This window comes from Mesocricetus auratus, unplaced genomic scaffold, assembly GCF_017639785.1.
Source record: "Mesocricetus auratus isolate SY011 unplaced genomic scaffold, BCM_Maur_2.0 Super-Scaffold_100010, whole genome shotgun sequence".
NCBI lineage: Eukaryota > Metazoa > Chordata > Mammalia > Rodentia > Cricetidae > Mesocricetus > Mesocricetus auratus.
In genome coordinates, this window is record NW_024429194.1 from 45,301,280 (window position 1) to 45,324,322 (window position 23,043).

At 37.9% G+C, this 23,043-nt stretch overlaps 1 protein-coding gene across 2 annotated transcripts in view; it reads right to left on the reverse strand.

Moving 5' to 3' along the window:
• The window catches only part of Pard3b (par-3 family cell polarity regulator beta), a 953,942-nt gene that overhangs the window by 147,356 nt on the left and 783,543 nt on the right, over positions 1-23,043 (reverse strand). For both annotated transcript variants that reach the window (XM_013113796.3, XM_005070579.4), the window contains one exon: positions 13,408-13,710. In XM_013113796.3, the coding sequence (XP_012969250.1) occupies positions 13,408-13,710 (303 nt within the window). The remainder of the gene's footprint in view (positions 1-13,407; positions 13,711-23,043) is intronic.

Below are 23,043 nucleotides of genomic sequence, written 5' to 3' on the forward strand. Positions count from 1 at the left end.
AGAATATTTTAGAGATACCACCAATTTTCTAAAGCTAGTAAGAACATTAAACCATAGATTTATGAGGCTGCATACATCCTAAGTTTAAACACTGCACATACATCTGTGCAATACACACATGAACACATACATACATATACACACATCCATATTCACATGCACACACATGCACATAGACATACTCACAATACAGTCATATGTACACATATGCACACATGCGCACACACATACATCCACATGCATACACACATCTACATGCACACACATGCATGAAATTTAAGATAAAAATGGAAGCAGTTAAAAGAGCAAGACACATTATTCCAAAGGCACCGCAGTATTCTGACAACAGACTTTTTATGAAAATATTGAAGGCTAAAAAACAGTGAAATTATATCATAGAAATGTTAAAAGTCAAAAATTGATAAAACTGAAGAGAGAAATAAATTCACAATCATAGGGTAGAGAAAGAGTATGCTCCGTGATCACAGTGAAGTAAAGTGAGTAGTCCACAATAAGAAGATAATAGAAAAATTCCTAAAACCAAACAACAGATGTCTAACTCACAGGCCAAAGAATAGTTCTCAAGTTAATGTAAAAAACATAATAAATGACAAATATAGAGTATGTGGAAATATATGCAATATACCTCAAGCAGGGCTGAGGGGAAAATTTAAAGCAAATTGCTACATCACACAAGAAATTATTAAATCAGTATTCTGTCTTCCATTTAGAGGAACTAGAAAAAGAAGACACAAAAATAAACAAAAAAATGAATGAAATAATACAAAGGATAAATCAATGAAATTAGAACCAGAAAAATAATGAGGAAAAAATAGCTGGTCCTTTGAAAAGCTAATAAGATTGCCCAACTTCCAAATAAAAACAAAAAGTGACAAAAGAGAAAAAACACACATTTCAAATATCAAGAAGGAAATAGAATAGCAGTACTAACCCTGTAGATTACTGAGGTGATGAGAGGCTATAAATTGCTTTCTTCAGAAGATAATAAGACAACACCCTATCAATAGGATAAGAAAGATACTACAGGTAATTCCAGAGTGTAATTTTGACAAAAAAATGGATCAACTTCTAGAAAGATTAAAATTAACATAATTCACACAATACAACATAATTTGAAGAGACTTACAATTATGAAGGCCTTTGAATTTATAATTAAAAGCCTCCCAAAGAAGAAATGTTAGGGTTCTGACAGTTTTACTAGAGATATCTCACAAAGGTTTAAAGAAAAATTAATGCCACTTCTACCTACTCTTCCAAGAAAAGAAAAATGTGTACCACTTCCCCACTCATCCAGTGAAGCTGGTCTTACCACACATCACAATTAAAGACAATATAAAAATAGCCCTGTAGACCAGCATTCCTTACAATTTAAATGCAAAAAAGCTTGTCAAAATACTAGCAATAGGAAAATATGACAATAATTATATAGCCAAACCAAGTGGGATTTAATTACAGTTGGTGCTCTGTTTGAGAAGGAATAAATGTAAATCAACACATTAACAAGCCAGAGAAAGAAATCACATGATTATATAAATTGAAGTAGAAAAGGCACCTGGTAAAAACTCATTGACTTGTAACTCTCAGAAAACTAGGGATTTAAGGAGGACTTTCACAACATCACAAAGATACCAACAAAATCACTGCAGCTAATATTACGAAGGTGAAAGCTAGCTTGTTTTCTCCATATGATTAAAAACAAAAAGCAGGAGTCTTCAGCCTTTCCATTGCTGCTCAACATAGTAATGGAAGTTATAGCCTGTGCAATAAAGCAAGAAAAAGGAATAAAAGGCATGCAAGGAGGAATGGAAGAAACAGAGGTTGTGTTCATATAAAAGTCAGGAGAACAGCTTGTATTCATATAAGTCAGGAGAGAGTCATTTCTCCCATCTCTATAATAACCACAATATGAATTATTGCACATTTGTACCATGGACTACTACCCAAAAACACAAAGTAAAGAACTTTTGATCATGACAACAATGTGGGTAGATTCAAGAGCATTATGGTATTTGAAAAATGATCCAATCTCAGAAGGTCATATTATTTTCCATCTTCTTAATTCCAATTTTGAACTATGCTACTTACGACACACTTACAGGGATGTGAAACAGGTCAGTGATTGCTGAGACAGGGATGGGGGAAGAGTATCTGACTATAAAGGGGAACATGAGTTATCTCTTTGTGGTGATGGAAATGTTTCCACATTCTGATTGCAGAAGCGATTACACAGATCTGCATATGGCTTAGAACCAATATCAATTCCCTCTTTTTCTATTTTACTGCAATTATACAAGATACAATCACTGGAATAAAAGTGAAAGGGATAATATGCTACTCCCAATTTCAATTCACTATTAAGGACCAAAAGGGGAATTAACGAAGAGTATTTTTATCAAAATGTCTTGCTATGCAGCCCAGTCATGACATTTGTGCCTCAGCCTTCCAAGTGCTGTAATTATAAGCATCTATCACTGTGCTAGTTTCTATGGAATTATTAATACTTTTAATGACAGAATGGTATAAACTCTCAGGAATTGCTACATTTAAAGATGCTGCTTACTAACTACACAATGATATATACTACTTGTATATGCACACACACTTAAATCCTAGGAACAGCATTCTCCTGTAGGCTGTGCTTATGCCCATTTTCAGACATGAGAATTTAAAGTTATGCAACAATGCTGAATACCAGAGCCAGATCCAAAATAAGTTCCTGCTTCAGAATCTATGATCAGTCTCTTAAGTTCTCTCTTGTACCTAGGTTCCCCTTCCCTGCCAGCACTTGTCCATGTCCTGGCTCTAAAAGTGAAAAGTAAATATTAATTGATAGAAGTTCCATTGATATACTGCTCATTTCATTCACAGCATGCTTTCAAGGACCTCAGAGTGAGCATGTCTGTGAGTTGTTCTTGCTTCACATCTGACTTTAAGACTAACCTTTCCTGAGAACACAACTGAACTTTTATGGCTTCTAGTGTCAAATGCATATAACCTGAGAAGTATCTCCCAGTCTTGAATTTGCATATGGCATCTAGCAGAGGGAAACAGTGCTAAAAGGAGATCCGGTCAGGCTAAGTTTCCTTCTTAAGTGTGTACACACAGGTATTGGTAATTTAAGAACCGAGAGACTGACTATTGGGCACATTTGGGGCAATCTCGAGACTTTCTCGGGATCTCAGGATTGCCTGTAAGCCTGTACAACACAATGATTCAGGAATACTGTTTCTGCATGGTTTCATATCAGCCTTCAGCCAGGCTCTCTCCAGAGGGGAGGGTATTCCACCACATATAAATATTAAAACGTCTCTTTAAGATGTTGGATATTTATGAGTACCAGCATTAAACTCTCTTTTACTGCCCCCTTCCATCCCACTGATTATTTATTGTTTGAAAAGATAAATACAGGAAAGTAATTGACCTAACAATGGCCTATTCTTGATTACATATTGCATTAAATCCAGATATTGTAAAAAGGGCACTTTGAAATCTGTTCCTAGCATCAGCAAATATTGTGTAATGAAAAGGTATGAGGCTTAGCTTAATAGACGAATGCAAACCACAGGTCACAAGAGGCTTGCAGTAACAGCAGTAGATCAACATCAGTCTAGCTCTGCTGGAAAAAGAGACAAAGTTCAAGGCTTCTGATACACTACTGCATCTCCACAGCCTTGAACACACTGTTTAGTATACAACAGGCATCTTAGAATCCATGGAGTTAATGAATGAGGGAGGGAGGGCTGTCTGATAGCCAAGGAAGAACATGACTGCTATTCATATTCATTTAGCACCCTTTCTACAGGGTAGGAGCTCTTATTCTCTATTCCATTTGTGATGTTTTACGTTTAACTGAGGATAGCCCATACATACCCTTCAACCTCCCCTCAGTTAATAGACTCATCTAGATGAATAGATCCCAAAGTTCAAGTCATTTGTCTGAGAAACATTTAAGAGAGTAAATGCACTCAAGTGTTAACAGTCAGGGTGGAGTGTTCATCGGGTGTGCTTATGTATCTGGGACCAGCATGGGAGGTGGTCTTAAGAATAGACAGTCATTGTGTATTACCACTCCTTCTTGGAAGGTTGTCTACATCTTCCTCTCCTGAAAACTGAATATTTAGTCAGTCCATTATAAGTAGCACCGTCCCAAGAGCAGGGCTCTCAGAACAAGGGGAAATTAATGAGAACATCAAGTTTTAAATAGAGATGGGGTGGAGGAAAGTAGAGTTAATGTATATTGGTTACTCTTAGATCTTATCAGGCCATAGAGATTCTTTCATTAAGAAATTTCTCATTATTGCCTGAAAGTCACTTAAACATGAATGGCATTATGTTCTGAGGTGGGAAATCTGATTGCTTCATTCAACTGATGAGTTCAATCTCCATGGAAATAGCATTTATCACTGGGAGTCCTGAAGTGAAATGAGATGACTTTGACTGTGTTTGTAGGGGAAAAAAACCTACATCTCTAAGAAATTACGGTATTCTCCATTCAGATCCCCCACACAGGTTTCACAAAGGTATGAGTCAGAAGGAAGATCTAAAATACTGTGAGACTGAAATAAAATTAACTGGAGAAATCACTAGGGAGGAGACTGAGAACAAACATCAGTCTCATGTGAGCTGTCTGTGACAGAGCACGGCTTAGTGAAATGTGGAATCTCTGCAATTAATACTCTGTTGTGACAAGAGATATCAATTATCCTGCATTGCCCCAGGAGCACATGATATGTTCCCTCCCAGCTGTTCCCACCTGGCTATGGAGTCTGTTAATACCTTTCACATCCATCTTTACTGTTCTTGGAGACTTTCCCAAAACAAAATTTTCAGGATTGCCAAAATCAAGATGACAACTAACACCAGAAGTTATTCAGACTGAATGATTTCTGCCTGAATTATAGAGGGGCTACACACTACTAATAAGGGAAACCTCCCATGGAATGTTAGTAAGAATGTACTTGGCCAAAGTGCTATGAACCACTCATCTAAAATTTGCGTTACTAAAGCAGAGAGGAAGGGGAAAAGAAATAAGTCATCTAGAGTTGATCTGATTGTGATGGATTCCATGGTATGGTCTATAAAAGACATGTGCAACCCCTCCTTTCTTGACTTCATTGACTGGAAAGATGAAACACTGTTTTTTCATATTTTCTTGCATATAGAAGTGACCCTTTAATTTTTTTCCAATGTGAAGTTACTGGAGACTTCTCGAAAACTTTTACAAAGGGATCAACTTGCTTTGAGTATTTCACTGGCTATTCAACCCTTCCAAATACTTATTCCCAGAGAATAGACATGGGACTATCTTAGAATTATGATATAACACAAAGATGAAACCCACCCACAGGGAGTCTCACCCACAGCTTTGGGTCTTCCCCAAACCAAAGGCAAGGAGGAAGATGAATATAGATGCCATTTGAAGAGGCCAGGGCCACATGAATAGGAAACACAAATATATCCATTGGGTTTTCTAGTTTTGTAGCCAAAAGATGTGATTTCACATATTGTATTATTGATAGCTTTCCAGGGCCCATGGTAATTGGGCTAGCTCAGTATGTGAATATTGAACATTTAAGTGACATGGAAGGAAGATAACCTTCATTCTGATGACTAGCTTAGGAATATAGAATGAGCTGTGGTTTGAAAAAGGATAATTACCTAAGTATCCCACTGTTTAACAACTACATTATTCATTTATGCAAATGATATGACAAATCTCACAGAATCTGAGATGTTTTCCAGTTGTTTTGTGTATTATCCTCTCACCTTTCCATTTCTTCCTTTTTGTTTCTGATGACTATAATACACCAGCAAGAGTTAGAGCTGAATGTAGGATTAACTTTTGACCATGTGACCATGGAACAGATGAAATCTATCAGGTCATAAAATGCATGACTTGAAGGATCAACAGCAAGGTACAGTAATAATCTTCATAAACAGTTATATTTCATTCATGGGCCTTCATATAGCCTAATGTGTTATATGGGCCACTGTTTTGTGTAAAAGCTATCCTGAGAGATATAGTTGATATTTATTGAGGCAGAAAATGGGCTTATTTCACTTAAGTCATAGACAATCCACTGGATTTTTCATTTGAACTAATGTCAAAGGAAGGCCCTAAAGTATCAGATCTTTCCAAAATCAAAGGCACTTACAAGTTAAAGATTTTTCACAGTGGATTTTATTTATAACTCTAACAATATACTATGATCACTTTTTGATTGTTTATGAGACAGATTCAGCCATTAGGTTGAGTTTCTTGAGGGTTAGGACTGCTAAACTCCCTTGTATGACCTCTGGAATGTAACAGATGCTCAATAAAAGTTTCTACAAAGCACTTGTAAATACATGCTGGAGCATTAAGGTCATTTACCTGTATGACTGGGAGTTCCCTACTATTTACCAGGCTAATTGCACAGTGGTCATACACTAGTCAATAAACATTTAATAAGAAAATATGAAGATTCCAGTATTACTAGACCACATAAAATCTAATTAAGTTTAAATGCATACAATATTTGGATTATCTGTTAAAGAAAAGTAATTACTTCAGGATTCACTAAGAATATGTGGTTTCTTTTGAATGGTAAATGAAGTGACTCTTATGAACATGGGGTATATCAAAGTAAGTCAGAGATTTTATAGTATTTCCAGTTGAAATGGAGAGTGTAAACTAGATACCAGTCAACTAAATTAATAGCTAAGTGAAGATCCCACAGAGAGCTGATTAATGGAAGTCTCAAATAATGAATTGCAAGGATTATGTTTGACACTGATCAATGATCTTATCAATGACATAGACGAGTCACAATGAATAAATATGAGAGTTACAAAACTAACCTATGAAGCATAGCTAATGTTTTGAACAAAAATTAATATCTTTATGAATGATAACAATGAGCTAAAACTAACAAGTACATTTCAGGGGAGTTGTAAGATAGGGTGTCAAAATATAGCCCAGCTTAGATTCAAACACATGATTCTTCTGCCTCAGCATTGGACCTACTAGGGTTAGGGTTGTATATCAATCACCATGTCTGACTTTAATCTTAACAAGTATATTTTTAGCTTGGATGTCATTCTATATATACAAGATTCAATAATACATAGCTTGACAATTGTTACAGACTATATTTTGTCAAGAGGGAATTTTAATTGAGAAAATGCTTTCACAACACTGGTATGTTGGCAAGTCTGTAGGGGTAGTATCTTTACTAATGGCGGATGTGGAAGAGTCCAGCCAACTGTGTGCAGTTCCACCCCTGGGCAGATGGTCCTGCGTTGTATAAGAAAGCAGGCTGTGTAAGCAAGGGAGAGCAAGCCAGTAAGCAACATTCTTCTATGGCCTCTCTTTCAGTTCTTATTTTAAAGTTCTTTCCCTGACTTCCCTTCTAGATACAAGCTGAGATAAACTCTTACCTCGTTTTTGGTCATGGTTTATTATAACAGTAGAAGACAAACTAAAACAATAAAGCAAATGAAAAAGTATAGAGGTTTTAGATAAAAGTATAACATAAGTTAGACATTGCAGTCTAATGTAAATTTAGGTCACATTGATAAGATTAAGGTCAAGGAAAACAAAATTCTTTGGCTTCTGATGCATCTGAAAGATGGTGTACAGTTGTGTATACCATGGTTAACATAGTGATCATAAACTCAATAGACTTGAGTGTATTTGGATAACCAATCACCAAGAGGGCTACAGGTATGGATTATGAGACAGGACTAAAATACATGGAGGGGTTTATATTGAAGAAATGATTGACTAGTGACCCTAGGGCAATGTGGCATGCCTTTTGTGTCAGGCCAGTTTTAAGCATAGATATATTAACAGATACATTTTTATATAGAAGAAAACTTGATAAAATGTAAGTTTTTTTAACCATGTCATCATTTAAGGCATCATGGTATTAAGCCTTCATCTTATAGAGAGGAGAAAATGCTGTTATTGACCATCTTGTGGGATTCTAGGATTACATCTCATATAGAAACCCTCAGCAAGCTCTTCCCACAGCTGTCCCCTAATCTCACTCATGGTGAGTAAAAATGCCTCATCCTGCTGACCAAGGGCCAGTCACCTCAACTCTTTTTTGCTCTTGGCCCTTTCTATTTTATCTCTTGCCATTGATTCTTTTCTTTCTGTTTCCTCTAATAACCAGTTTCTTATACTATGAGTTATAACTCCATAAGAGGTCAGAAATGAACATAAGGGTTGCAGAAATTTTTGGCAACAGTAAAAGGTCTCTGGATGCATGGCGACCACATAATCATTTCATGATGTCTTGTCAATACTCACCCATGTGTATCCCCCCACTTCATGGCAGCCTTGGCTCTGAACACATAAACACTTCACCCTGCATATGCCATGTACAAAGAACACTACACCTTGGCTCAGATTTGAGATTACTGTATGTTAAGTAGTACAATATTTTTATTATACCTACATGACTATGGAAAATTCAGACTTAAATGTTTTCCTACCACCAGTTCTCAGCATGTAAATACCAAATTCATGTATCTTTCAACTGTATTTGTTAGGATGTTTGATTTGAAAAATTGATGTTAGAGTTGCTGACTTGAATTTCACAGAAAAAAATCATTATATGAATTCTGGCCTGTGATGAACACAGAATTTCCAACAATTTAAAAAAGGGACCCTAAGCATACTTCTGTCATTTCGTACTGTACATTTATGTGATGTTCTCAGCCTTGACAATTATAAAATCAAAGTATTGATCGACTCTGAAAAATGTTGAGGATGCTTTATGTCCTATAGCATCAAATATTCAGACAGGATTTAAATCTTTATGTGAAATAAACAACATTCATGTCTTTAGTGTGTAAATTTGCTTCCCTTTATAAGACCTGGTAAAATTATATGTAAAGAATTCTCTTAAAATAGACTTATTTATGATATATTATCAGTAAGTGTTTTACTTTTATATGTATTTTATTACTCATATGCTTGGGGGTCACATAAAAATCTTGGGTGTCAAAGAGTTATGAGTGGAGTTGAAGAAGCTTTGGTCTCACATACCACACTTTCTGTCACTTTGACCCTCTCCTGTACTTCCCAGAAGCCCAGTTGTGGTAACTACCATGTACACACCACTGTCTTTGTTAAGATCTACATATCTTTTATCACACAGTGACCCTTTGTAAGTGGGATGAACCATTTTCCTCCATTCCCCAATGAACTCAGGACTGATCACCAGTCCTGGCCCTTGCTAGATGCTCCGTAAATATTTGTTGCATTGTTCGTATGAGGATGAGACGTGGCATCTTGGGAAAGTCATTTTACTGAAGTTCATGCAGTAGTAATCTGGATGAGAGCTGGACCCAGATCAGCACCATTCCAGAAGTCATGGTTTAACATACCATTAAACATGTTAGACCCCAAACTGAGCCACTTTATCTTCTTCACATTGTACTAGGAAGGGAGGAGGTGTGGCACAGGGGGTTAAGGAAAAGGATATGATACAGAGAGGTACAGAATGAAGTCCTAATCTTGGGCAGGTTACATTCTCTGACTTTCATTTGTAAGCTAGCTCTGAAGCACCATCCTAGATGCGACTTCAAAGACAGTCTTCCCCTAGCCTATGACTCTGCTTTTTCACTACTATTAGGCTCTCGCTCTACATTCTCACCTCTCCATGAATTCTCACTATAAGTTTCCTCAGCTCCTACTAAGCTACTGACAATGTCCTCTCTAAGTTAACCAATGACTTTTAGTGGCCACATTCTCTTGGTAGGCTTCATTCTTTTGACCCCTGTGGACACAATTATGATACTAGCCACAGGACTGTACACACATTGCTTTCCACTGTACACAAGCTGCCACCTGCATTTCTAAAGTCTGAGTTAGACAGCTGTAGGATACTCTTACCACAGTCTTCCCGGCAGTTACTACCAACCAATCACTACCAGCACGTGACCTATTCACGCACACAGTGCTGTGCAGCCTCACTCCCCTCACTTCCCTTCCTCCACACATGCTATGTTCTGGGTATTTCTGGACTCGCTTAAATGTAACTTGATCACTGTACACACTTTATAATTTTGAAAGGAAAAACAATTATCCTACTGTATCAAATCAGTGCATAAGGATTCCCCCCAGAACTAGCTCCACTATTCCCTGATTTAGGAGGCTTTTTCTACATAGCACAAACACGAAAGAAAAGGTTTCTCTTTAAATTACAGGATATCACAACTCTCCATTACCATATGTCTTGGATTTTCACTGAATAGAAAAGAACCTCCGCTAGTCCTCATACATCATGACCATCTCTCCATCTTCTCTGGAACTTTCCACAGTATCTAGAACCTACCAGATGCCCAATAAATGTGTATTAAATGAAGAACAATTGAACAGATGGATGGGTAAGGGATATGCCCTTTACTTTAAAATATGGTAGGTTTAGAACTCATAGTGTCTGTTGGGGACACTGCTTGGAATACTGCCCAAAGGAAATCTTAGATGTACATGGGCCCTGGAATTTCATTGCTATAGGACAGTACAAGTGGTCATAACAGTAACCATGATGATAATAGCTACCATTATCTAGTGCTTACTATGCATCAAGGCAAAATTGCTTGCTTTAAGACTTCAAGAAAAAGGAACAGAGCAGACTTTAAGTATAATTAAAGATAAGAGCAGAATCAAGACAATTCTGGGTAAAAGAGTTATTCTTTGATCTGCTATCCAAAAATTTAACAGCTGTCTAAAACTCTGAAGAAGGCAGATTTGGGGCATTTATTAACACAAAGAGGCCAGAGTCAAAATTAAGACTCCATTACTCATATAGATGTCTGGGCTTGGCAGGAAATAAATTTTAAAAATTGTCAGCATTTTACAGCTGCTGTCTTTAACATTATCCAATGAGATTTCTTTCCTGGTCTAACTACATGGGTAAAAATTAACTAAGAGTCCTGTGTCCACTAAATATGGACTAAAAATGCCCCCTATTGATTCAGTATTGAAGGCTTGGTCCAAGTACAGCAGTGTTTATAGCAGGGGTCATAGAGAGATGAAAACTTTGTCTAAGTTAATCTGTTGATAAGGTCATAGATATTCAGAAGGGGAGCCAAGTTTGAGGAAGTAAAGTTTTGGGGGACATTTGTTGTTCTCCTCACTGTGACTAAATATCTGGCAAGAAGGAACTTAAATGGGGGAAGAGTTTATTTTGGCTGTTTGAGGTTGCAGTCAGTCTATCATGATGGAGAAATTATGAGAGCAGAAATCAAAGCAGCTGGTCATGTTATCAGGAAGCACAGAGAGATAAACTCCGTTGTCCAACTTGCCCCTCCTTTTTTATTTAGTAGGGGATTCTGGCCCATGAAACACTCACTGATGCTTACTTTAGCATGAGTTTTTCTACCTCAATTAATTAATATAGAGACTCCCTCATAGATATGTCCAGATTCTAGATCCTCTCAAGTTCATAAAAAATGCACAACTTTGAAGGATTAATTATATCCCGGTCCTCTTCCTAGACCTTCTCTGCTTCCTGCTGTCACTAGATGAGTAGCTTTCCCCCCAACACATTGTCTGAGTCATGATGCAGAGCCCAGAAACAGCTTGGCTGAGTGACCATGGCATGAACTGGGACCTAGAAAACTGCATACAAACATAAACATTTCTTATTTTGGGTTTATCTTATGGATTTTTGTCATAGAGATAGAGCAATTCAGCATCTTAAAAGATGTGGCTAAAAGAAACTTTAGGTGACAAATATTTTGGATACAATGAGTTCTGGTTGTGTAGTATTCTTGGAGACCAACAATACACATTACCATACCAGATCTTAAAAAAGAAGAGTACCCTAAAAGAAAAACCTGGTTGAATTCTGCTTGAGGGTTTGGTATAAACCTCTTCTTTCAGCAAGCCTCACATTTCTTCCCATGGGATTAGCATTGAGCCACACAAGCTTGGGAAGGTCTGAGAAGTCCCGTCTTACATGCTGGTGTTCTATCAGATATATGCAAAGAGGATTGCTACGAAGCCCTTTCTTACTTAGAGAACAGAAGATTGACTATGCCTTAGCCTAGAATAGACTAGTACAGTATTATTATTTACATGATAAAATTCAACCCTATGTGAAGGCTGGAGAGAAAAAGGCCAACTCTTAATCAATCCTTGGAATTAGCAATTTACTTATGATGGCCGTATCACCAGTCATAGAAATTTATATTTTCATTTTGTCCTAACGAAAAACTTGACCATCTTTCTTTAATATTATCAACCTGGAAGCTTGACAGTAAGGATTAAAAATTGCTCCTTGCTTCCCACTTGGTTATTGGAAAGGTTCTGAAAGGTAATCAGTCTTGTGAAGCTACACTTTACAGTCTGCATAAAAATGCCATGATTTCCCTTCCTCTCCCCAACCTAATTGAAAGTGCATAATATCACCCAGCTGGGGAAATGTGTAAACGGTAAACATATGCAATATATCATGCTATCACACAAAAGCTGGCTACTGCTAGGGACCTGGTGGTTTTCAGAACCCTGAGAACTCTGGAAAATGAGTCTTTTTCTTTCATCTAGAATGAGAGCTTCTTGTACCTTCCTCTTCACCTCCTCCCCACAGATTTCAAGCAGTAGCAGTCAGATTAGAGAAAGGTTCCTCAACCTGTTCCTGGAACGTGGGACTCCAAGGTCACCTGACAATGCATGTGGACTAAAGCTCTTTTAGACTATCCTTTTCCTAGACAGAACATTTTCCTTTGGGCAAGAGGTGCAGTTGGAATCATCTTGTTGCTTACTTGCTTCAGACAGTTGCTCCCAGTATCTCTTTCCCTTGCCCCTAAACCTACAGGTCACATCCTATCATTCACTAATTCATCAAAAACCTAGGACAAGATTATCTCATTTTCCACCTCTGCTCATCAGTGAATAGCCAGAGAGTTCAGTTTTCCTTGAGTATAAAATCCCAATCGTATGTTTCAAAGCCTCCTGCACTGTGATAGCTATCTATAATTCCACTCCGGTTGCACCTGCTTGGAAGCCATTTCCCATTTTCTGACTCCTCACCTCCAAGTTTCATGTCATCTCCTTGAATAAGTGTCTTACAATAGTGCTCTTAGGACAAAAGACAATATGCTTTCAAAGTCTTCATCGTTAGTTCCCTGCCATTGTATTCCTGAAAAGATTGTTCCCCGTTGTACCATGCACTCTACTGTTACCATCCATCCATGCCACCTTATGACTAGCTATTGTTTTATTTTTGATGACTGATAACTTACTGGTAAGTCAAAGTGGAAAACTTGTCTGGGGCACCATGTCATTTTAGTTTTAGTAGATTGAAGGATACATTTTTATTTGCTTCAGCAGTAGAGATGATTTGAAACTTACAGAATAAAACTGCATTCATCTTTCACTAATATTACCTGTCAGCTGGGGCTGGAGGATGATACGGCTTGTTGACCTTGGCATAAAGACCCTCTAAGTGGTCTCTGTCTGGAGACAGTGGTCGTCCATCCCGAGGGTAAGCAAGTGGTCCAGCTCGAGGGGGAGATGGCGATCTGAAGACATTTGCTGATGTGCATGGCTCCCGAAAGTGGTTCACTCTGGCATAATTGGGGTCCATTTCGTCATCATCCATATCATGCACTGATCCAATTGCTGCAGTGGCATAATCAACAAGACCTCTTGCCTGCTTTTCCCTTAGCTCCTGATGTTTTGCTCCAATCCTGAAAAATACAAAAGAGGTAGCATAGGCTAATGTGAATTTCAGATGCTGATACAATGAAATAGTCTCTGTTAACTCTTGCTAACCGTTTAGCTGTCACCTTCCTGTGGCTTCAAGATCATGCACTGCAGAAATGCCAACAGCATAAGAGGATTAATTTTAAATCCATGACCTTTATTTGTCACAGTCTTCACTTTGATAGCAATGCTATAGGTATTCTGACACATCTCCAACTGATGACTGGGCTGACAGCAGTCTCTCCCTACAAAGGAGTTGTGCTTGTGGCAATAGAATGCCTCGGAAGAGATGCTATGAAAGCATTTATTGGGACAAGGCTACGTGGGAAAGAGAACATCAGAATCCTATACTTTTGCTATGACTTCATTCCAGTACTCCAGAGTTTCAGTGCATTCCTCTAAAGAAGAATTTGAAAAAAATTGATTTAAATATAAAAAAGAAATATAGAGATTGTCTGGTCACTGAAAGCAGCAGAATTGAAGGTAATTTATAAGAGACTCCAAGTCTTTTGTTGTTGTTGTTGTTGTTAAACAAATGGGATCATTGTGCCTCATTGTACAAGGGCTAGGGACAGAGTAAAATAATGAAGAAATTAATAGGCTTGTAACAGAGATGAATTGGCATATATAAGTGAATTAAACTTCATTACTGGCAGAACTTCATAGCCCAAAAGCTTTAAGTGATAGTACAGAATATTGCTGTTCATTAGTGACAATATGTAGACTACTGGGGATGGAGCAAAAAAAATATGTTTAGGTGTATTCTATACCTGCCTAAATTGTGAGAAGCTATACAAAGAGAATTAGATTGGTTCTCTTCAACTCCCACTAGTACAATTAGATAGAAAGCTTACTAGGATGTCCTAATGGACAGTGGTGATGTGGATAGTATTGGGAGGCTCTTTAACCTTTTCCCTTGAGAATACAAGATGTAGGATATATGGGACAAGAGAATGAGATGATCCTGACTCAGATGTTCAAAGAAGGGTGGAAACTAAGTTGAAGCCCAGGACTCAGAGAAGGTAAGAGGACTATAGGTAACAGTGAAAGATCTATGTTTGCCTGGAGACACAGACAGAAGCTCTGGACTAGTTATAAACAAAACCTGAACTTCTCTTCAAACAAATACAGTTGTTTTTGTATGTGGGAGCTATTTTCATTTTCCAAACATCAAATCCTTTGTCAAAATCTTTAGAACCCATAATTATTAAAAATATGGTTTTTTCTTGTGATGGGGCAGTGTTTGTATTTTAGTTTTTTTTTTCAGTAGAAAAGAGAAACTGGGTAAGAGAAAGAAAAAGCAACAAAATAAGATGGTTAGAGTTAGCATAGGATAGAAAAGCAGCACCTATCTTGGGGTCACAACAGATGAAATTAAATGCCAGAATACATTATTGCATATCTGTTTTGACTAAGCTAAAAATATACCTGACATATAAATAATTGGAAGGATTTACTTTTTTTTTGCATAAGGCAGTTTGAATCTCTAAGGTATTCTGAATTAAGATGAAAAGATTACACAGCAGGGTAACCATTAAAGGGCCTTGCCTGTCCCCTTTCAATACATGTTAGTCCCAGATTCATGGATGTTTGTTTTGAATAATTTTTGATAAAGATGATAGCCTGCTCCAGTGAAATTTGAGACTCAGCCTAAAATGGGCATTATGCCAAGATTTATCATTTTTCAAGGGTTGGTGCAGACTGGTTTATCAGAGAATGGTTCCTGTACTACAAGGATAGGGAAGCATTTCCATTGTAAATAAGGTAAAAGACATGTGGAAAGGGTGCGATTCAGCACGCTCCCTCTTCCTCCTAAGTGTGATGGCATGAGAGAAATCAGTCAGCAGAAAGATAACTACCTCCTGGCCACCACATGGGGCTACACTTGTGTATTAATGGAAGAAGAAAATACCAAACCTGGTTTTTCTAAAATAGCAGAAATAGAACACCGGGATCTGTGCTTCTTATTTCATCTCTCTCTTCTCTCTCTCTCTCTCTCTCTCTCTCTCTCTCTCTCTCTCTCTCTCTCTCTCTCTCTCTCTCTCTGAGATTTTCAAATGAGTTAAGCTTGCTAAGTTTGTAGTGATTTGTAGATGAAAAGTTCTCTGTGTATGCCAAGCAGTGTTGGATCTGGCATTTTTCTTCGTTAAAACAAAACCAATTCTTCCTCGATCTCCTCTGCACTACTGAGAGTGGCAGTAACTAATTTAATATTAATCACTCGGTAGGTGAAATAGTAATTTCTCTGCCCCATCATTATTATGCCATATATCAGGGTCTTTCCATGTGGAGGAGGATGAGGCAGTCTCTGAAAGGGGGTACAGAAGAGCAGAAGAGACTCTCTCAAGACAAGTGTCAAAGAAAAACAGTTCATTTGTCTTGCTCTGATCCACCTCTACCACACGCAGCCTGAAAATTCTAATTGTTCCTAGTTGTTTCTACTTGGGAGTCTCCTGACTACTGGGAATTCAACTGGGGAGATGGGTTTGAAGGAGGGAAGAGTCAGCTAAAACTGAGGGGTATTTGAGGGTAGCACAGTGGAAACATCCTAAAATATATGAAGGTGATCCTAATAAAATCACCAAATAATGAGAAAAACAAAACAAAACAAAATACCTGAATTTGAGAATAGCCTGACAACCTTTTCGTGGTACGACTCACTTGTCCATCCTCCTGAGCACACTGCCTTTGAATTATTGAGATCTTTTTGCTCTCGTGGAAACCAGCAGTGTCTCTTGTTCCCATTATATTTCTTGATTGTCCCCTTTATTTCCATTTCCTTGGCTATAGTAAACAACATTCATATTTTATATTGCCTAGATCTTCTGTTTAGTGTGGTACCTATTTGCTGTGTGTGGCCCCATAAATTTAAATTTGAATTAATTAAAATAAAACAAATCTCAATGTTTTAGTCTTATAAATTCATTCAAGTGATTAATAGCTACATATAGCCAGTGGCTGCTGTGCTGACAATGAAGATGTGGATAAATTCCACAACTACAGAAAGTTTTATTGTACTATGTCAGTCTAATTGATTCAAAGAGACTTTGGTGTGTCACCATATTCCAGTTGTTTTAGTTAACATTTCTACTGCTGTGATAAGACACCATGACCCAAAGAAATGTGGGGAGAAGAGGGGCTTTGTTTTGTTTATTCCACGTCATAGCTTATAGTGCATCATCTAGGGAAGTCAAGACAGGAATTTGGAGGCAGGAACTAAAGCAGATGACATGGGGAGAATGCTGCTTACTGGCTAGCTCCTCATGGCTTTCCCAATTTGCTTTCTTACAATATTCAAGACCAATAGCCCACAGTGATCTGAACCTTCCCATATCAAACATCATTTAAGAAAATGGACCATAGGCCATGTGGTAGGGACATTTTTTCAATTAAGTTTTTGTCAAGTTGATGAAAACTAGCCATCCCGCCACTATAATCTGTTCCTGAGAATGCTTCACTAAAAGTCTTCCTTACAGAGCAATTCCACTGCCTCCTCAGTCAGATTGGGGATCTCCAATGTATTATCATAGATGCTTGATTGACAGTATTGTTAGTTCACTGCTTTCACTGAAATGTTACAAAAAGTGGGGAAGAAAAATTAATCTTTAATGGACTTAGAAGTGGTTACATTCCCACAACTTGCAATGAAATTGAGACTCAACCTAAAATAGGGGTTATGCCAAGAGTTAATATACGTTTATATTTTTAGCTGGGCACATATTTCCCTGAAGTAAGGAAGAAAGTTTGCAGAAATATAGTCAGAATGACTTTACTTAATAAGAGAGCCCGAGGACAAGAAAGGACCTGAGATTATGCCTTGGTGAGGATGCAAATGGGGAATAACAGCTTGGGAGAATTAAATGTCCTGTGAGTTGTCTCCTGTCTATGAAGAAACTTCATGGAGACAAAGTAGGGATTAAATGAAATGGTAGGTTAAAGAGCAAAGATAAATCCGGACTCATCAAAACAAAACCGAGCACTGAGGCAACCTCATCTAGGAGTAGATTCATCTGATGTCAGAATAACCTGCCCCTGAATTAAAGATCATAGAAAGTAAACTCCCAGGACAGTGACATAGTGAAGTGTGAAAGGAAATTATTTTAGGAAAACACTTAGCATTGAAGTTACTGGTGACCTTACATTATTATTCTTGTGTCACTGAAAATGATGTTTCAGCAAACATTTTAAATTAAATTTCAAACATTTATAGGTTATGAAATATATTTAATTAGTCACAGAAATATTTCTTTCAGTAAAGATCCACCCCTACATGGTTGCACAGCCTTCTAAAACATTGGCACGGTATTCCTATTCTAAAGGGAAGGTATACTATTTGCATATAGTTACATGTGATACTTGTAATTTATACAATGACATTCCTGCATGGAATTGTTTGGCAGGGTAGAGGGAAAAGCCATAATGTAGTTGCTTCTAGGAATGCATCTTAATGCAATCTTTCTACATTGTGTGTTTTGGAATTTTTATATGTATTTAAGATAATTATCTCAGTTATGACAAATTATTATTCACTGAAGTTGTGTTTGGTTCCTTTAGCTCAACTGCTTCTACCAAAACTACTCAATTTCCATTAGTCAATCAATTACCATTAGTCAAAGACCTTTAATCTTTAAGCTTGTCAATCATAGCCTCACAGTGGCCTCATTGTTTTGTCTTCTCCACAATGTGCAGGTTCAGTAAACTCTACATTCATCTGAAATATACAGTTATAAAGTTCTTTAAATCCATTGATTTCTGTACATTCGTTTCATTTCACAATAAAGTTGAAAGTTACAAATGGGAACAAATGCAATAGCAATTACCAGGTCCAATTTTGTAAGCATCAGACACATTTGTATTATATAAGCCTTGTAAAATTTGCTCACAACTGTTACTAAATGGCTTCCTTTTGGAGAGGAGTGGTGGGTGGATTACACAAACCAGTCTGCTTCCATGTGTTGTGTTTATACCCTAGCATGCCCTTTGTTCTGACTGGAGAACATCACCCTGTTTCCACATGTTGGAATAAAACTATAAAAACAAAACAAAATGAACACCTTTTATTGATTCACTCTTGACATTCTGTCCCCTAATTGAACTACAAACTACTTCAGGGTGTCTTGTGAGTTTTTCTGCTAAGTTTTGGCTGTTTATAGTGCAGTATTTCCTGCAATTACACTGCATATTAGAAAGAAGAACAGAGCCATACTTGGTCCCTGGTTCATCTACAGGGGAGACAAAGTATAAGTGATTATGATCCAGTGGCAAAGAAAGCTGTGTATATGTGGAGTAAGAGTCCATCCTGCCTGGGGACTATAAGTAAGAGCGGTAAGGGCAGGGCCATGTGGCCTGGGTTTGGAAAACACTTGTCATTCTTGATATAAATTATGGAAATTAGGTTCTTTAATAAGAGGGAGGGACACCTATGAATGGGCAAATATACGCACCATTTACTCAATATTGGGCTATACATATGATATAGAAACTGGCTGATTTGAGTTACCTTCTCTCTGTGAAAGAATGTATCCCATAAAGATGATGGGCAAATAAGATTTATCTAACACATGTGCTCAATACTTAAAAAAAAAGGTTGGTAAAGTTAAATATTCATTTTTGTACTTTTAACTTTTTATTATGAAATGAAACAAAGATACATTTTACAAAACAAAGCCTTAAATACTCTCACAGAGCGGCAATATTTGTAAGTAATACGGAGGCATCTGTATTAGTTAACTTCCTGTCAGTAGAGAAAACAGGCTTAAATAGCTCCAGGTCTAAGCAACATGGCACAGGTGTTGATGTGGACCTCCTTGGGTGTATCATCTCAGGCAATGGTGGTAGGAACATGTGTCAGAGAGATCCCATACAGAAAGGCGAGACTGGAGAGGCTGGAGTTTCATAATCCCTTCTGAGGTCATGACCTTATTTTTACTTAGGGGCCTTCCACTGGGTTCCTCCTCATAAAGATCCACCATCCAGCACTGTCACACTGAGGCCTAAGTGTCCAACCCATGAAGTCTTGAGGGACACTCAGCTGTAAACTGCAGTCTCCCTGCACTCTCTTCATCATAGCTGCATATATATCACATCTGTATCTCTCTCCATCACAGCAAGAATCCTGCTACTTTAAAAAGCAGGTGATGAAAGGTAAATAGCCCATTGTTATGACTAGCTTCATGCTGTCCCCCTCCCCCATTGCTGTAGTTGAACAATGCCTACTTTGTAAAAACACATTTCTGTCCAGTTCTCATTTGACCCTACCTTTACAAATGTCTCAGTTATTTTTCATTGCTGTGATGAGACACCGTGACCAAGTAAACTTAAAGAAAGAGTTGATTGGGGGCTGGCTTAGAGTTTTTGAGGTTGGTCCACGGGGAGCATGGTAGCAGGCAGGCAGGCACACTGCTGGAGCAGTACCTGGAAGTCTACCTCTTGAAACAATGCCCATGAAATGGAGAAAAAGGGGAGAGAGGGAGAGAGGAAGAGGAGAGAGAGGCAAACAGGGAAGAGAGGAAGAGGAGGAGAGGGAGAGAAGGGAAGAGGGGGAGAAGAAGGGGCAGAGGAAGAAAGGAGGAGAGGGAGGGAGGAATAGGCAAGACAGGAGAGAGTGGAAGAGAAAGGAGGAGGAAGAGAGAGGAGGAAGAGGAGAGAAAGACAGAGAGAGAGACAGAGAGAGAGACAGACAGAGAGAGAGAAAGAGAGAGGAGAGAGACAGAGAGAGACAGAGAGACAGAGAGAGAGACAGAGAGGCAGAAAGAGAGAAAGAGAGAGGAGAGAAACATAGAGAGACAGAGAGACAGACAGAGAGACAGAGACAGAGAGAGAGAGAGAGAGAGAGAGAGAGAGAGAGAGAGAGAGAGAGAGAGAGAGAGAGAGAGAGAGAGAGAGAGAGAGAGAGAACTAGCTGGGAATAGTGTGGGCTTTTAAAAACTCAAAGGCTGCCCCCAGTGTCTCCTCCAAGGCAACATCTGCTAATGCTTCCCAAGTAGTTCCACCAACTGGGGACCAAGCCTTCAAACATATAGACCTATGTGATCCTTTCTAATTCAAACTAACACAACAAGTAACAATATTTAATGTGCAAAGATGATCAGGCTTAATAAAGATGCATAGTCCTTACACCCATGGGTACGTACTCCTCAAGAAGAATGCATTGGGGCAGCATTTCTTGAGTGAGTAAAAATATGTTTTCTATACCCAAAGGCTGTTTTTGACAGATTGAATTATTGGCTTGTCATCTTTCCTTGAGTATAAACATGTGGCTCCATTTTGTACAACAGTGTGACAGCTAAAAAGCTAGCTGATAACCCAGGTTTCCCTTTCACAAGTGACTTATAAACAAATTGCTTTTCTTTTAATTGAAATATTTAATTCACTTGTTTACCATCCAATCTTCTTGCTCAGAAGGTAGTTCTGTTCAATATGTACTTCAAAGCATATGTTTGCATATCATGAAGTTTTCCTGAATTACATAGGATATAAGTTGTATATCAAAATCAATTGTATTTTGCTTAGACAAGACAACAATGGCACTGGAAATAACTCAGTATTGTTACAATGTCAGTTCATGGAAATGTTGCTATAGGATAAATAGCATCCCAGCGATGCCCTTGAAGTAGTATCACATACAAATGCATTCAGTGCTTGGTTGTCTTATTTACTGACACTAAGAGAGCAGACTGGAGTTCACTGGGCAGTTGTGTGATCGCCTTTTCATTTAATCATCAATGATTTTGCTGAATTGTTTCATGATAGGTTATAAAATGGTCATTGGGAAGGCTGCTTTTTCTTTATATTTATTACCTAGAATCTATAAGAAAACCTTTCCCTCAACAGTGTTGGAGTTTTGATTTAGTAAATGTCTCCTAGCACAGGCAAATCAGTATATATGCTTCTTTCTTTTCTTTACTTTTCCTTTCTGTCTTTCTTTCTCTTTACTTTCTCCCTTCCTTCCTCCGTCCCTCCTTTCCTCCCTTCCTCCCTCCCTCCCTCCCCCCCCTCTCTCTCTTTCTTTCTTTCTTTCTTTCGCTGACTTCCAGGTTAAGATGTTATTGCCCTAGATACTTCCAATGGGAAGAAATGAGTTATTAGAGATTTTTTTCCTGAGTCTTCCATTACAGGCCTTGTGAAATTACTGTGAACTTTCATTTGAGCCCATGGTACATGAACACAATGTGTTTAGGGTTTTAATCACACTCATTTCTTACTCCCTTTGTTGCACATGTTGCCCATGTTAACAGAGAAGGCTCTGTGTCAGCTACCCTGTCCTTTTGTCCTGACCCATGTGCTTTCCATAGCTTCTTTGCTGGTATCTGAAAAGCAAGTATCCTCAGGTTCATACCAAATCTCACACTCTAATTTGAAAGAAGTTGTTCCCCAAGCACCCTTTTCTTTTGTAACGAATGGTGAGAGTTTTCTATGGGTGGAACTGGGAAGTATACACATTCCTTTTTATTCATTACTATTATCTTACTAGAGCAAGCATATAAAATACTGAGTGTCTTATGACATTTTCATAGTTCTGTAGCCCTGTGCTTTGTTTCTGTTCATCACCCATCACTTTCTCTTGTCCCCTTTCTCCCTGCAAACAGTCTTCCTCTGTCTTCATGTCATATGTGTGTATTAATATACACACATGATTCTTCTATGATAGAAACTTTCCATAAACAAATGCAGATTTTATAGAAATACTCTTAGTGCCAGATCTGCAATAATATAATGACATATACACTATCTAGCTCTCCATATGAGATGATAGAATATTTATTTTCCTTTCTTCCTTACAGTTCTCTTCCTTGATACCCTTTAACTTCCCTTCATAATTTTTCCTCATCCCAAATAGCTTACCTTATACATTCATTTCACATATATGTATGATTACATGTGCACATGTGTGTATTTCACTATTATGAAGCTCATATAAGCAAGTAATGTCTGTCTTTGTGGGTCTGGCTTATTTTGCTTAACATGATTATCTCCATTTCCATATGTTTTTTTGGGAATGACATTATTTCATATGGCTGAGTAAAAATCCATCATATATACATGACACATTTTATTCACTCATCTGATGCACATCTAAGCCAGTTCCATCGCTTAGCTATAGTGAGTAGTTCTGCTATAAATATGCATAAACTAGTATCTCTCCATGGTGTGCTGATTTAGAGTCCTGTGAGTGTAGACCCAAAAGTGGGATGTAACTTGATCATATAGTAGGTATATTTTTAGTTTTGAGCAGCATCTCCATCCTCATTTCCATTGTGTCTGGAAGCACATAGTTTTAAAAAGTCATTATATCTGAACTGATAATTCTGATCCAA